At 41.8% G+C, this 15,960-nt stretch overlaps 1 protein-coding gene across 2 annotated transcripts; it reads right to left on the bottom strand.

Annotated features, from left to right (window-relative positions):
- Window positions 1–2,359: 2,359 nt before the first annotated feature.
- LAMP2 (lysosomal associated membrane protein 2) lies at window positions 2,360–14,261 on the bottom strand. 2 transcript variants are annotated; one of them, XM_064712482.1, is made up of 9 exons: window positions 14,075–14,261; window positions 12,918–13,036; window positions 12,201–12,414; window positions 11,400–11,561; window positions 10,521–10,735; window positions 9,895–10,014; window positions 9,542–9,620; window positions 8,606–8,773; window positions 2,360–2,818 (listed from the first exon to the last, which is right to left on the bottom strand). In XM_064712482.1, the coding sequence occupies exons 1-9, from the start codon at window positions 14,247–14,249 to the stop codon at window positions 2,676–2,678; spliced, it is 1,395 nt and encodes a 464-aa protein (XP_064568552.1). In that variant the 5' UTR covers window positions 14,250–14,261; the 3' UTR covers window positions 2,360–2,675. The 2 variants fall into 2 exon arrangements, with proteins under 2 accessions (XP_064568552.1, XP_064568554.1); XM_064712484.1 differs by lacking the exon at window positions 2,360–2,818 and adding an exon at window positions 7,173–7,455 and having other exon boundaries at window positions 8,612–8,773.
- Between the last annotated feature and the right edge of the window lie 1,699 nt (window positions 14,262–15,960).

Here is a 15,960-nt window from a genome sequence, read left to right as displayed (position 1 = left end):
TGCTTTTGATATCAGAAATAATTTAAACCCACAAGCATTTCTCTGTCTGCCAATTGCTTTAGCTCTTTTAAAGCATTTGAATTTGTGGGGTCTTGAAAGGAAACCAAACTCACTGTGTCTCATGCTATCAAATTAACAGCATTCACACTAGCACCAAGATAAAACTTTATTTAATATTTATTCCCTGTCTGTCGGTTGGAAGGATTCTGATGAAAGAGGAGGTCCTTTAGCAGATGCTGGACCCATGCTTTGACCAAATCAACACAAAAATCAACTGATTTGGATGTAAATGTGTGAACAGCTTAGAAGCAAAAGCTTGTGTTTCCCCACAAACATCCAGATCCAAGTACATTGACAATCCCTCTGGAAAAGCACTCAGAAATGGCATTCATGTCTACTTACACTGAAACAAAGCTTAATAAACACAATAATTAACTTTATTTTCCATACACATATTCTGCTGTCAGCATATTTGTACAGTAATTTAAGATCTGGAAAATTGTACATACCACTCTTCATGCTGCAACAACCTTAAAGTGCTGGATCCATTTCTGACTTCTGTTGAAGCTCAAAATAATACTTTCTATGTATATACAATAAATATATATATATGTATGTATGTGTTTGCATCTAGGAAATGACCACATTTCACTAAGATAGCCTTGCAAAAGTGATATTAAATACTTCAGTCTGCAATCTCAGCATGAGAACATAGCTGTGATCCATCTGCTGGTGGCAGAGAAGCACCACACTGGCAAGTGGGTGTACTCATAAAATGCCACTTGAAATAATTCCATTTAACACTGGTAGGGAAATCAAGTATTGCAAGAGCAAAGGTACGATACAAGAGACCAAGACAACCAAACCTAAAGCATACAGTTCAGCAGCATTGATTTACATTCCTAAAAATAAAAAAGAAAAAAAATAGGACAACTTGTTCCAAGAGCCCATTTGTACTATGGAATCACTTTTGTCAGAATCAGGTAGAGTGTATCTTTGGTCACTGTGAGGACAAGAATAATTGAATATACAGGCATTTCTCAAACATCAGAACTAACTCTTTGGAAAACTCCCTTTCCTGAATACACAGCTATTGTGAATTACTTAAACATCAGTGCTGACTGTCACCTTTGTGTGTGTGAATTACTCAAAGTGCTTCCCCCACAGCACGGATACAGGGTCAATGTACAGGGAGATTAAATATTGAAGCAGCTTTAGTAAACACTTGCTGCAGAGGACAAAACTTTGTGTGCCCCCAGGGGTTATTGGCTGCAAAAGGCTTTTGCCAAGATGGACCAAAAAGGTCCGAAGAGCAAGAGGCTTCTTTCATTCCATCAACATGGACCTGATGGGAACGAAGCAGAACACAACCACAATGACTAAATTCAATTTTGATACAGTTTAGATATGGAACACAGGATTGCAAAGGTATGGCTAATAACAAAGAAAGCATCTTCAAACAGGAAAGATGCTCTTATTCCTTTGGAAGTCACTTTCTTCACTACACATATATTCATTCCTGCTTTATGATCAGCATTCCTCATGCTAGAAATTTTGTGCTCTTACACTGAGACAGCAATAATGAGGAGGTTAAAAGCAGATTAATTCTATCAAACCTGAAAGCTTTCATATCTCCACTTGCTTTCAGAGATCACAGCTTTTCAGTGATGCCCTGTTCACCTATGCAAGCTGTCCAAAGGAACTGCAGGAAGATCTGAGCAACCTGTGTTCTCAGTCAGCCTGAGTGCTCTCAAAATACTTTTGGTCCTCACATGGACCAACGCTGTGTAGTTTCTTTTATGTTCAGAATCAAAGCTGAGAGAAACTGCAGCCAGTGAAATTCCAGCCTCCCACCCTCATCTCACAATTGAGCTCAGAACAAAAGGAAAATGCAGTTCAACAAAATAGCACAGGAGACATTTCCTTCAGCAGACTGTTGCCTTTTCTGAGTAGCTGAAGTTCTCCAGACCTGAACCTTATCTTGGCAAATTAGACACCAGGGTAGTGCAAAACTGTTCAACCTACATTAGCAGCCAGCTTCTCTGTATGATGTTAAACAGATTAATTCACTAGAAGAATCAGATGTTCTTCTCATATTATGTCAGGCTATTAGTGAGATCAGGTACTACTTTTACATTCAGAAGGAATAGGAAATTCAGGCTGATTCACAAGAACAGCCATATGCCAAGCTCCCAACAGAAGTCTGTCGAGAGCTGGGTATTCATTTTCCCACTGCATGTACAGTCCCTTTTGACACAGCATTCACACTTTTAATTATAGTTTTAGCTGTAGCATTAACCAAGACAAGCTGTAGGCATCTAGAAATTGTCTTGTACAAAAAGATTAAACAACAGAAAGTTTTGTAGATGTCTTCTTTACTAAAAATAATCACATTTCCCACAGGGACACACCAACTCTGTTCAATTCTCTGGTCCTCAGAACACTTACTTTCTCCAAAGTCATACAGTAGCTTTTGCAATGCATCTTCAGATTCATGGCATGTTATTCTATCATGAAGTTATTGTTATTGTTATTCTGCCATGAAGTGACTTGAACTTTTTTAAACAAAGAAACCTTGAATTAATTTGTTTCTTTTTTTTTTTAAGGAGCAGGCCAGGAAGTCTGGGAAAGGGAAAAGAACAGGGAAGGTGGGCAACAGAGATGGAATGAAGAGATTATACAGACTGATAGCCAGTACGACTTTTTCTTCTTCCAATGATGTAAGAGATAAAGACAAGAATGATAAGGAATCCAAGTGCCACGCCCACTGCGATGGGAATAAGAAAGTTCAGGTCAGAATCAGCAAGGCATTCTTCAGCTGCAGAAAGAGGAAAAAAAAAAAAAAAAAAAAAAAGCAAGGGAGAATAAATTAGTAAGGGAAATCAAGCATTAGAAACCAAAGAAAGCAAGGAGCAAACAGGCATTTCTGAGAAATTACATTGTATTAGATACAATAATACATGTAAAGTAAAATCAGTATTGAGTAAAGAATTGATGGAAAGATTGATTTCTTTAAACACATTTACTGCACACATCCTTTATATTGGTAATATACTTCTGATTTGTACATTTAATTTCAGCTTCCTCTAGCAAGCAGAGGATAGATTAGAAATGTGAGGACAAACCAGCAGTCTGAGCATGCATTAGCTGATCACACCTCAGAGTTAGCAGCAATAAAGCAACAGAAACCCCACACTGCTGTAGTGCTGCCTTGCCCAGGGGTCTTCCCAACCCTGGAGTCACCAGCACTCCCCTGGGTTCTAGACATGAAGGCATAAGGGACAATCCAAGTAACAAAGCAGAAACTTACTGAGAGCTGCAAGAGACAGCCAAGATAAATGTGCCTCTGGGCACTGCATGGAAAACACTGAAAGGCTCTGTTGGGGTGGGGAACTTTATTTTCCCTGTGAAAAGGTTATTAGTTTCACTTGAGAACTACACAGACCTCACTGAAATTCACATCAGAGGGGAAAATGGAAGAGACATCTGTAACACTACAGAGGTTTTTAACACAGCTTGTAAAAGGTGAGGAGCTCCCTGCTGGTACAAACACCCATCAATGATTAGCAAACCGCGCTGGGAACTGGTTTCAAACTCGGGGGCAGGGCTTGGCATTCCAAGCTGTTAGCGAGGAGAGCAGAGCTCCACCTGCCTGTGCAGGAGGGCCGGGGTGAGGCAGGAGGCCGTGCCGGGCTCTCCAGCACTGGAACAGTGCCTGCTTGAGATGCATTTCATAAGGCAGCACTCCTGGTACAACTATCTTGTTCGAGTTTTTAATTAGGACACAGCATTACACACTGAGTCAACGCTTCCTCAAAAGTTGGCTGCTGTTTTTTTCACAGAATCAGCATTATGTATGGGAAATGTATTGTCCTGCTTTAGTTTATGATTGTCCAGCACACACTTGCCATGGCCCCTCCCTGAAATACCACACAAAGCCTTTCACTAAGAGCAAGGAGAACAACACGTGGAGGCTCAACAGCTGAAAATGCTGAACTCGGATTATCTGAGGGCACATACTGCCAAGCAGAGCAACACTTGGAAGGAAAAGAAAAAAAAACAAGAGGAAAGGAACTATGCATCTTATACAGCTATTTCAAAACATTCTGATTGAGAAAATATTTAAACATCTTAAAGAGAGACATACATTTGATATTTAGTAATACTGTTCACTAAATACTAACACAGACAATTTGCTAGGTGCTGGGTAATGGGTCACTAAACACTAACACTAAATATGAATGGATTTGCTAAGGATGAAGGTGTCCAGCAGGCAGTGACAGAAATTCCCTCTCTTCTTCAAAGGAAGGAGATGGCTGCAGCACACATCACACTGTGGCACCGTTACAGGCAACTCCCAGGGTGAAAAAGGGGTCAAGGTTTCATACCAGGAACATTCCATCCTTGCTGGCACACATCTATCCAGGTATGGCTACTGTACAGTGCTTAGAAGCTCCAGAGGTGTCTTCAAGTGCAGAATTGGTAACTACAGCCCAACACAGCAGGGCCAGCAGGATCAGCTTTTTCCACTGATGCGGCTGAATGTGTCTCCATTCAAAAAAGTCAGAAATTTTTGGCCCAAAGTTTCTTTAGCCCCACTATAAAAGCTGCCCTCCCTTTTAATTCCAATCATGAGATTCAACCAACAGCCCCAATGTTTGTGTTTTATTAACATATGCTAAGGAAGAGAGAACACTGTGGTAAATAAAAAAAAATTAAAAACCAGCCAAAGAAAAAACCAAAACAAGGAACAAATGACCAAACAAAATGCCCCTTCCAAAACCCAAATCCCATCATTCACTGGCTAGAAATGGTACTTTTGAGGACGATTAGCATGAAATCTTTAACCTAAAATATCAGAAACCTGGACATTAGAATACAATATTTAGTAAACTGTGTATAAGGTACTAAACCAACCACACTCAATAATAGGTTATACACATTAATATTCCACATCCACAGGTGTTAAATAAATTCACAATTTAAATGTTATTTCCACAGACCAGAACAAAACCAGCTATGTAACAGAATCTCAGATACAGACTGATTAGAGTTCACCTTACTCATTGAGTTTATTTTCTTTAAAAAAAGACAATACAAGACGTCTGTTTTCAAATCAGTTAAAAAATGTGAACAAGTTTCCTTAAGAAATAGAACAATCTTTATTTTTTTAGAGCACAGGTTAAACAGATTGACAGTTCCCTACGGAGCAATACATACAGGAAAACTAGTGGTTTTATAACAACAGGAAGTCAGGTGAAACTGATGTTTTTTGAACCAGTTACCTGCACATCAGTCTAGGAGTACTTAAAACTCTGAGCCAATGTACTTACAGGTTTTTGCAATGGTATTTCTAGTGCTGATTTTAGGAAGAAGTTTGCATGAACCTTCTATTTTATCATTTGGAAACTGTGTACAGTTCAAAAATTTGCAAGGTCAGAAGAATAGTGTGATGAATACTCCTTAACAGAGATGCATGTTTAACTGGTGCCACTGAACATCACTCACAAAAAAAAAAAAAAAAAAAAAAAGCTAAAAAATCTATATGAACTTCTGCATTTGAGGATATATTAAAGTCATTAGATCCATTTTTTAAAATTAAAATGGTAAGTCTTGAAGCTTGTTTCATGATTAAACTTATAGCAGTTCCCCACTTTCATTAAAATGCATTTCAGTAACTGATGCAAAATTCAAGCTGTAGACTACAAGCTATAGTAAGCATTATCCACCCATACATGCTTCCTTGGCTAGTGTCAAGAGTAAACTGTCTTAACAAAAGAAAAAACCAAACCAAACCATTACTGAAAGAAGTGTATTTTATGATTTGTATACAAACATGCCACAGACATCTCTACAACCCTAGAGAACACTAATAAAACACTAGAGAAGCTTTGATGCAGGCTAAACTCATTCTAAATGGGGAGACAATGTTATGTTCATTAAATAACTAGCTTAGGCAGCTCATGTTATGACATATGCAAAAAAGCCACAATTATCTAGAAGTCTAAAAGACTTTTTTTTTTCCATGCAGTAAGAATATGCACAAAGAGCCCAGAGCAAAGTTGTGCATCAAGGGTTAGTCTCTACAGAGCTGCAGTTAAAGAACAGTCCAGTTGCACTGCACTTTTTTAACCTACTTATTCTTTTCATACAGCAAGGAAAAACAGGTGTTGTGGGTCCATCTCTTGTTTGGCTTTTGCATTCTTAACATCAATAAATGCTACACCGCAAACAACCCAACACAAACATTCAACATTCAGAGTGCCAATGGCGGGCAGTTAAAGGTGAACTTTGACTGGCAGAGAACCATTCAAGATGAAGATTTAAAAACAGCTCAAGCTGCAACAACAGATACTGGCTCATTAAATGAAAGCATCTTTAAACAAGGTCATTCAAAGCAACAAGACAGACCAGTTCTGTGCAGAGTATGGTATGAAGTTAAGTGCACTTTAAAGTTCTGGAATATTTAGAAAGGTTATTCCCTTTAAACTGATGCCAGCAAAAAAAAGCTTGCATTAATTTAGCAGAAGTCTGCCTTAGGTGAGTATTTTAGATGATTGCCAAGGTATAATAAAGAATTCAGTGCCTAACAGGTTTTTTGTTGAAAGCATCTGGAAACGGCACTGAAGTCTTCCCATATATTCACCATTTGGCAAATTACCCATTTTGTTTGTACAGCCACGGTATAGGAATGATTCCTGAAATTACACCAAGGCAGGAGTAAATTACTGAAATCCTAACAAAGGCAAGTAAGTTACTGCTGCCACTTCCAGAGATCACTTAATTACCAGCCTGAAGTTCAATCCTATGGAAAACAAAGTTGCTATTGGGCATTAGACAATCCTTGTTAAATACTGTACAAGTCAACAGGGTGACTAATGCTGCCAGCTTAACCCACAATTACAACAACAACTAAGGAACGCAGAGGAGAGAAGCAAGTACAAATTCTATGCTAATCTGGGAGATGCCCAATGCACATCAGTTCAGAACGTGTTATTGTTTCAGGCTAGTATTTGTAAAAAGCAGAAATAAATCCTAAATGCTTTAGGACTTTTGCAAGAAAAAATCCTTAGCCTAGCAATTCATCCAGGATTTGACATCTTCAAGACAGCTATGAAACCCACATGGTCTTCTTAGGGCAGGAAAATAAAGTGTAATTCTGCTTCATCTGAGATAAACATTCTCCCTTTATTCTCAACTCCAATTAGCTGTGGCTAGTAATTACTCCTAAGTTTTGGGTCTTTTTTGGACTTCAGAACTTGCACTTGCTTTGTTTAGAGTGAAATCGTAACAGGAATCACGCTTAGATTCACAAAGTTTGATATCCAGCATAGCTTTTTCTTCTGCCAATTATGTAAGCAACCACTATAATGGCAATCAAGACAGCAAGTGCAGCACCAACTACAATTGGGATTAGAATGCTGTCATCATCCAGCGAACACTCCTGGGCTGTAGGTGAGAAAAAGGTTGCAATAAGGAATAAATAAAGACAGAACACTTCCCAAGTGTGGTATAAAAATCTGTTTTCCTTAATATGAAGGTATTAAAAAATCAAGTATTATTTAAACTAAGTGAGAAAGAACTGCAGAGGTCTCATCAATACATTTAGCATATTTAAGCATTTTAATTAATATAAGCATTAATAACCTATAGCAAATTAAGGGTGTACAAGTTTTCCTGTGCACAAGATCTGCACTAGGGAAGGGAGAAGCCATTTTTCTACATTCATAAACCAGGCTTATCTATTTCATAATTAAAGCAAGTCTGGTTGGTACTTTCACTCATTAAGGATAAAAAGTGACCTAGATTTGGTATCAAGAATCTATCCAGAACAAAGACATGCTACACAGATAAAATAACTATAATTAGAAGAAAGCTAGCTGCAACTTTAACTACAGAGTGAAATGGGTCCATAACTCTTTAGAAAGACTAAACTGTTTATCTTACTTTTGTCTAAAACCAGAACTTTTCAATCCATGTGTCTACAGATCAGTCTAGTCCAGTAAGACTGTGCTGCAAGTATTAGCATTAAGCACAAAGACCAGTTTGCACTAAATATTAAGAGGTAATTTAAGACATTTCAGTTTTCTCCAGACAAGATCAAGATATTGCAGCAAACAAACATTTCAGAATCTCTTTTGTTCTGGATATTCAAGACTGCCTCTGAAGGAAACCCTGACAGTTCATTCTTCCCCAACACTCCTATTCCTCAGACTGACAGGTAAAAAGAAACAAAACACCTAACAGTATTCCCAAAGTGAACTTCTGCAAAAGTTCTGAGCTACAAATTCTGCAAGTCAAGATGTTATCAAGTAACTTCTAACCTATTCTGCACAGCAACCCTTAAGTCCCTATTCAGTGTCTCTTGTTCATTCAAGTTTTGTGAAGAACCACACACTTAGCAGACATTTTTTAAGCGAGAACAAAGCTTTGCTTGAACTTGAATGTCACTCTCAGAACTTCTCTTCATTCCATGTATATCTAAACATAGTTTAAAAAATTGGAACAAGAGCTTCTGAGATAAAGTGCTTGCACCTAATGGTGGTGCTTTTTAGCAAGTGAGAATTTTGCAAGTATCACTAAAAAACAAAAACATAACTCTTACCTGTAGCAAACTTATTTGCCTCCACAAGGAATGGCTGAATCCTGAGATTAAAAGTATGAACTTGAACATTTTCATTAATCTGAAGGGTTTGCTCTTTTCGGCACATGTAAGAGCTACCAAGGAAAGCATCCCACTTGCTTAAGTTGTTGTTATCTGCACTTGAAATGACTAAACAAAGAAGGAAAAAAAAAAAAAGAAAGAATTTGCATGTTCACTTAAAATGTAAGACAGTTGCTAATACAGTAAGACTGAGTTGCTGCATCTAGAGGGGCCAACACTTCAACACTAACTAGTCTGAAAAACAAAGTAGTGCAAAGTGGGATTGATCAGCTTAATCAGAAATCAGAAACTGAAGTTATTACAGTAACCTCTCTTTCACATGTACATGACATCAGGCTTTCCTTATACCTCCACTCATCTCAGTGCTGCAGAGTTGCAAGTGCTTTAGCTTTAATGCTCTTTAACTGCTGTAGCTATGACAAGCAATTAAAAAAAAAAAGAAAACATATGTTTGTTGGGAAAAAAGTATACTTTAGCTTCTGAAGGACTGGCCTTTTTTTAGTGAGAGTACAAGTGGTTGGAAGATACAGCAGCATTTTCAAACAAAGAAGACAACAACTGGTTTAGGAAAAAAGCTTCAAGGTTGGTACAATTAGATTTCACACCACAAAAAATTACATTACTGAAAAGAGTTATCAAGAAGCCCTTCTGATTTACAGTGATTCCATTAGCAGAAGTTTCAGGAATTGTAGAGTGGTCCCACACTGTTTAAATAACTCTTACAGACATTTCTGCTTATTATTTTTGTTCATACCAACTTCTAGACAGAGTAGGAGCTAACAGTAAGCATGAACAACACAAAAGAAAAGCCAGAATTATTTGATGCAGACACTGAATAAAGTATTACCCTTGTTTAAGACAGATACTGTTTCTTACCAGAACCATTCAGACGGTTGAGCAGAGTAACATTCACCTCTCTCAGATAAAATTTCTGTACACTTGCACTCGCATTTTTCTGTTCAAGAAGCAAGAACCAAGTGTCAGTGTGCAATTTTGCATTTGTCAATTTAAGAACACATGCTTTACAAAAGCCAACACATTTACCAGTCTTATATTTTCTACCACTTTAACCCAGTTCTCCATTTGTCCTCAGGCACTCAGCTGGCCAGTTCCACTTCCCATACAGGAACTGCCGACCACCAGCAAGCAACAGGAGGATTTTACTGTAAGTGATCACCATGCATGCTGTTAAATGATAAATTCAGTTTAAAATAAAAGAAGTTACTTACAACAGCAAATGTGAAACCAATCAGTGTGCTATTTCCATCATTCAATTTCAGAGTGGCTGTTGTGTTACCACAGGCACCATCTGCGACAGTTGTATTTGGATTGATGTTGATCAGAAGAGGCTGAAATACACACAAAGCACATCAAAGACATTCAGCTGCTTTGGAATACATTGTCTCAGTCAGGAACAGTCTTGGGTTAGAAGAGCTTGTCATAAATATGACAGCAGGGAGAGCTGAGCTTGGCTGCTATGGAACCAAGGCTGTTTGAGTTAAATTTACACGCTGGCAGTACTGAAACAAACAAATTCCTTGAGAAGTGTTACTTTGTTCCCTAACACAACAAGCTACCCTCCGAGGGGAAAGTAGGGAACCAACAGCCGTAAAAGCTAAGAAAGTTCCAGACTTTCAATCATGTTAGAAGTATTCCCAATAAAAAGATCTGTTGAATCCATAGGTTTTTGAAGACCTGTATTATGCAACAAAACCATTCTGATGTCAGAGAGGTGCTACATATAATACTTAGAAGCAGTTCTGGACAGCCAGCATGTACACAGCAATACTCTGCATTCAGACTTCACACCGAATAACTACAGCAACTTTTACTCTTCAAAAGAAAAAAGAAGCACCTTGTCTTGGGAAACATTCAGTTGCAGCCCCACAGATGCCAGGAAACACGTTTTATTTCCACTTTTAAGAGAATAGTTTCCTGTGTCTGGATTCTCCACAGGCTTGGGAGGAGTTGGAGCAGGAGGTGCAGCAGTGGTAGGTGCAGTAGTTGCATTGGCACTAGTAGGTGGAACAGTAGGTGCAGAAGTAGGTCTATCAGCAGGACATCTAGTCTCTGAAAAGACATTTTAATCACTATCTCATTACTGAAATTTTATTGAAGTCTCATTACTCAGACAAAGTACAATTGCCACTTATTCTCAGAAATCCTATAACACTCAGTTTTAAACCCACACTCAGTACCACTTGCCTCTGACACAGGGAAGCAAAACACACAAAGACATTAAGTTGTTTTAAAACAAGTGTGGCATGTATTTGCTGTCAGCCAAGTTAGTGGCCCTATTAGGCTACATGCAGCAGGATGCTGTGCTTGTATCTTTCCTGAGCTAGGAGATGAGACAACAGGCTCTGGACTACTCAAATGCAACAGCAGAGGCCACCACTGCAAGTGGAAGGCAGTCAGCTAAAACCCCTCAAACCCAAATGATTTACTCAGCAACAGTAGCTCTGAAGTGCTTATTTTTAATACCCCAATTACTGGAATACACACTTGAGAAGAATCCCACCTTGGCAGGCAAACAACCAATAGTACAGCACACTACTAAATCCGTTCTCCTAAGCTATTTTTCCAGGAACAAGGAAAGAAAAGCTAGAGGATATTTACATGGATATTATTAAATACAACACATCTTAGAATTGGTGGATTTTTTATTATGGGACTTTGCTCCCTGCACTAAGGTGCAAGACAAAAAAGCTCTATCACAAACTGAAATGCTCACCTTTTTTACTGACTGTGCCATTCTGAACAAAAGCCTGCACAGTAACATTCCAGAAAATCTGCGTTATATTTTCTGCTTCAATAACGAAGGAATTGTGACACACGAAGACAGTGTTCAGCTGAACTGGACCTGCAGGATCCTTCATAAAAATAGTAACTGGTCCTACAAATAAGCATAAATATTTTAATGCCTTATGAACTACAAGAACTTAGAGGTAGTGTTACATTTTATATCATTTCATAAGACAAAGACTAAGCGATAATTAAGCTTAACAATCTTCAGCTCTCCTGAATGTTCTCCCTGTATGTCCTGACCTGAAGTGATAGGTAATGCTAGGAGTAAAGCCAGGAGTAACCAAGTTTTCAGAACTATACAAGCCATAAGAAAGGTGAACCCTTTTACTTAAGTTTGTAAGGAGAAAACAATTCTATTATTAGTAGGCATTAGTACACAGACAGCCTAACACTGTATTGCTTAGCAAGGTAGAAGGTCAAGCAGTGCCCACTAAAATTAATCTTCCATGTGCCTGCTGTCCAGCTCACTGATCAAAGCTGTTTGTCCTTCCCTTTCTCTTCCACTTACAGGAATTACACATCCAGTGAAGCCATTTGGCCTGCACTGTTACCCAGCAGGCAGGTACAAGGAGCAGCAGTTGGCAGCACGTGGTTCAGAACTCATTACATTCATTACTAACTCCTGGATTGCTCCTTACTTCGAAGGAGCCAAGCCAGGTCAGGTAGATGAGGTCTGACACTTCTGGCTGAGATTGCTTTGCAAGTCAGATTCTGAACTGAATGTTACCTTTTCTCTTAGCATCAGGAAATACAGCTGTGTCATTGGTGTTGTAGGTCAGTGTCATGAAGTCTCCCTGGTAAGTTTCATTGTTTTTTGTGATGTTAATGCTCCAAGAATGACCTTCTCCAAACTGCACTGCCACAAGGGCAGCCTGTGTGTCATTGCCACAGACGCTTCCATTGTGTGTCGCACTGGATGACAAATTCATGGTTGTGGTTTTCTAGAAGAAAAGGGGAATTTAAAATGCATTCACATGCAGCTCTTCCCCATGACAACATTAGAAACTTGCTGGAGTTAGCTGAAACCTTGCTGAGATTATTTTAGGTTGCTCTGGAAAATTATGGTAAAGGCTCCTTGACACCTGCCTGAGAAAGGAGCTGTATCAGATTCAAGTACAAAAGTACAACTCTAACCTGGCTGTAAACCCTGATCATGCTGAGCTGCAATTACATTTACTGCTTGGGTTAAGAACATAACTACACTTGTACTGGTTAGACATGGTGAGTTTTGTGTACATCATTTAAGTAAGAGCAACAGAGTACTTTCAGTAATTTGTATGACTGAGAACTTATTCTTTACTTTATAAGGACTATATAGGAATATTCCTCTCAAGTGACTTAGTAAAAAAAAAAAGTAAGAAATCAAACACCCTAGGTAAAAGAGCTTAAATTTTAATCCAGGTCAAAATCCAATTCTTAGCAAGAGTTACTCCTAAATACTTACATAATCACCATTGTTTGATTCATATGTTATCAAGAACCTCATCATCCAATTTGCATACAGGCATGTAGCATTGGAAGCATCCTTTATATCTACTTCAACTGCATAGGACTGGAAAAAACCTGTAAGATATGATTATCAGCTATTAAGACGTTGATTTTTCTTAATTTTCTAGAACCATTTAAGAGGACAGCTCATCACAAAGCAGTAAATTATGTCAGGACCATAATCAATTTACCAGACGGTTCAAAGAATAGATAGATTTCTAAAAAGCATCAAAAATAGGAAGCACACCACAAAGCTGTCAAAGCTGTCAAAAATTAAGAGAATGTTTTATAGTCTGTTTACTTGACAAACTAATAATCACAAAGCATTGACTGCCCAACACTGGGCACTTTTAAGATTTGGCTGTACAGGGTGTTGGGCCATCTCGTCTAGACCATGTCTTTGCCAAGAAAGGCTGGACCAGCTGAACCTTGAGGTCCCTTTCCACCTAGAATTCTGACTCTCTGAAATAAGCATCAGCTTTCTGGTGACACAGTGGGTAAACCAAAGGGCATGAACACAGCATTTAAACAATGCGCTGCTTGTAGACCAGGGTCTATTATTTTTATTATTTTATGTGTTGTATCAGGGATTGCGGCTCAAGCTGACCCCCAAGAGACAGGTTCGGCAGTGCCTTCATTGCGCTTCCACCATTCCCAGCTCGAGACACACGGGCGTTAAATCCCCTCTGCCTTTTAGGAGAACTTTCCCCAGCTGTTGTGCTCCCGACGCGGTGACTCCCGGCACGGACGCTGCCGTGCCCGCGGCCCCACGCCGAGGGGCGCTGGCAGAACGGCCGGGCCGGGCCGGGCCGCGCGGGTGGGCCCGCGGTGCCGGCCGCCGGGCCCCGGCCCTGGGCGGAAGCGCCCCGAGGCTCCCGGCCTCCCCGGCCCCGCCGCTGTCCCCTCCCCTCCCGTGGGTGGCGGCGCGGGGGGGCGGCAGCGGCGGCGCCTCCGCCCCGGGGCCGCCCCCTGAAGGCGCCGCGGGGCCGAGGCGGCCCCGGGACCCCCCGGGACCCCCGGTGCCCGCGCGTGACGGGGCGGGGAGCGGCGCGAGCCCGCGGGGACACCCGAGACCCGCTCCCCTCCCCCGGGCCCCGGCGCTGCCCCGCTCACCAGAGACGCCGAGCAGCAGCAGCGGCAGGAGGAGGCGGCCGCGGGAGGAGGCGGCGGAGCGGCGCGGGCCCATGGCGGCGGCGGTGCTGCTGCTGCTGCCGGCGGCGGCGGGGACACCGGGGCACGGCGAGCGGCCGGGGCGAGCGGGCGCGACAAAAACCTCGCTAGCGGTCATGTGAGGGGCGGGGCGGGGCCGCCCGCGCGCCGCCAATCGCCGCTCGGCGCCGCCGCTCGATTCCGTGGATCGCGGACGGGCCGCTCGCCGCGCGCCGCCTCGGGCGGGCGGGTCTGGTTTGATCCGCTCCTGTCCCAGTCCCGGTCCGGCGGCGGCACCGGCAGCGGGGACAGCAGCGGGGACAGCGGCGGTGGCCTCTGCAGGGGCAGGGTAGCGGCAGCTTGTTCTGGCCCTCGGCAGTGTTTGCGGTGTGCCCTGGCGCTGCTCCAGTCTGGGAAGGGGTACCTTACAAGCGGTGCACGTCCAGAGAAGTTTAATACAGAGGCTTTCACTGAGAACAAATAAATAAAGAATAAAGATATTGCCCATGTTTGCAGTAAATACAAAGGGTTGGGGGGCTCTCAGTGCCCCGGTCCTGCCATGGCTGTCGGTGCCCCTGGGCCGGCTGTCGGTGCTGTCCATCCACTCTCCCATGAGGGCCGGCCCGGGGCTCCCGGGGCTCAGTGCCTCCGGTGATCGGTCAGAACCCCCTCCAGACACGGCCCCTGCTGCGGGAGGGATTGGCACCTGCACCCCGAGCTTTAATGCGTTTTCTGCTGGTGCTGAAAGGCAGAAAGTGGGGCAGGAAACGATGGGAGGCGACAGGAGTTTGGTGCAATGAGGGAGAGAAGAGCCTGAGGTGCGAAGTGGGGAGAAGGCGGCTGGACAAGAAATTCGGTGGATTTGGGTCTGGAAGGTGGAATAAAGTGTGAGGGATGCTGGATTGCACCCTGACACTATCGATTAGGGGGAAAAACCCCAAAACCCCATACCCCACGAAAACAAGTCAGAAAGGCTGGCTTAGTAGAGAAAGGGGAAATGAAGAAGGCATTGAGGCTGGGAGATGGCCTGAGGAGACAGGAGCTCTGCCCAGCAGGGAAGGGCCTCATGGAATGCAATATTCCTGCCTGTGATGCCGTGGAAGAACTGAGGATTTTCAATGGTCGGGCTCTAAGAGACACCCCTAGCTATAGGGGGAGAAGATGAAGTCTGAAGAAGACAATAAAACACATTGACCTGATAATGGGACAGTTGGAGTGTAGATGGTTGATAGGAAAGCAGTTATGCAGTCTGGAGGAAGTGGAAATAATTTGTTATCACAGGGCAGTTAATTTCTCTCAGCTGTGTGCTTGCAATCCGGTACTTTCCCATAGAGTGTCACAGAACCAAAGCTGTCATGTCAGGGCCACCACAGAAACCAGGACATCGATCAAATGAGGGTCCCACATAAGGGCTTTTGTGCTCAGAGATGTTCACTGCTTCTTTGCATTTCTTTTTGTGCTTAGTAACTACACCTAGAGCCCACTCAGCACGTGTTACATACCTGCACATGCACTTGTCTAAAATGGTTGCATGTGACTCTCAGATTCACCTAATTTCAAAACAGAGTAAATTTATATTTATCCTTTGGGCTTAATTACCAAATATTTATTTGAAGAAATAAACGTTATATTGAATAACTGACTTGCTGTAGGCTGGAGGGAAATGTCAGTAACAGCAGCACAGATGAAACCAGGAATTCTGAAAGCAGCAAGTCTTTCTCAGCTCCACCACAAAGAATGGGGCATTTCAGAGGCTAGGGAGAGTCCTGCTCTAGGGATTTTGTATTTCCTCAGGCTTCACTCCTTTAGAACAAAGTACTTTTTTTGAAAAGTGACCTCACAAGGAGTTA

The sequence above is a fragment of the Zonotrichia leucophrys genome, chromosome 4A (genome assembly GCF_028769735.1).
Source record: "Zonotrichia leucophrys gambelii isolate GWCS_2022_RI chromosome 4A, RI_Zleu_2.0, whole genome shotgun sequence".
NCBI classification, from domain to species: domain Eukaryota; kingdom Metazoa; phylum Chordata; class Aves; order Passeriformes; family Passerellidae; genus Zonotrichia; species Zonotrichia leucophrys.
Note: the sequence above shows the minus strand (reverse complement) of the source record. Positions and strands in the feature narration are given on the sequence as shown.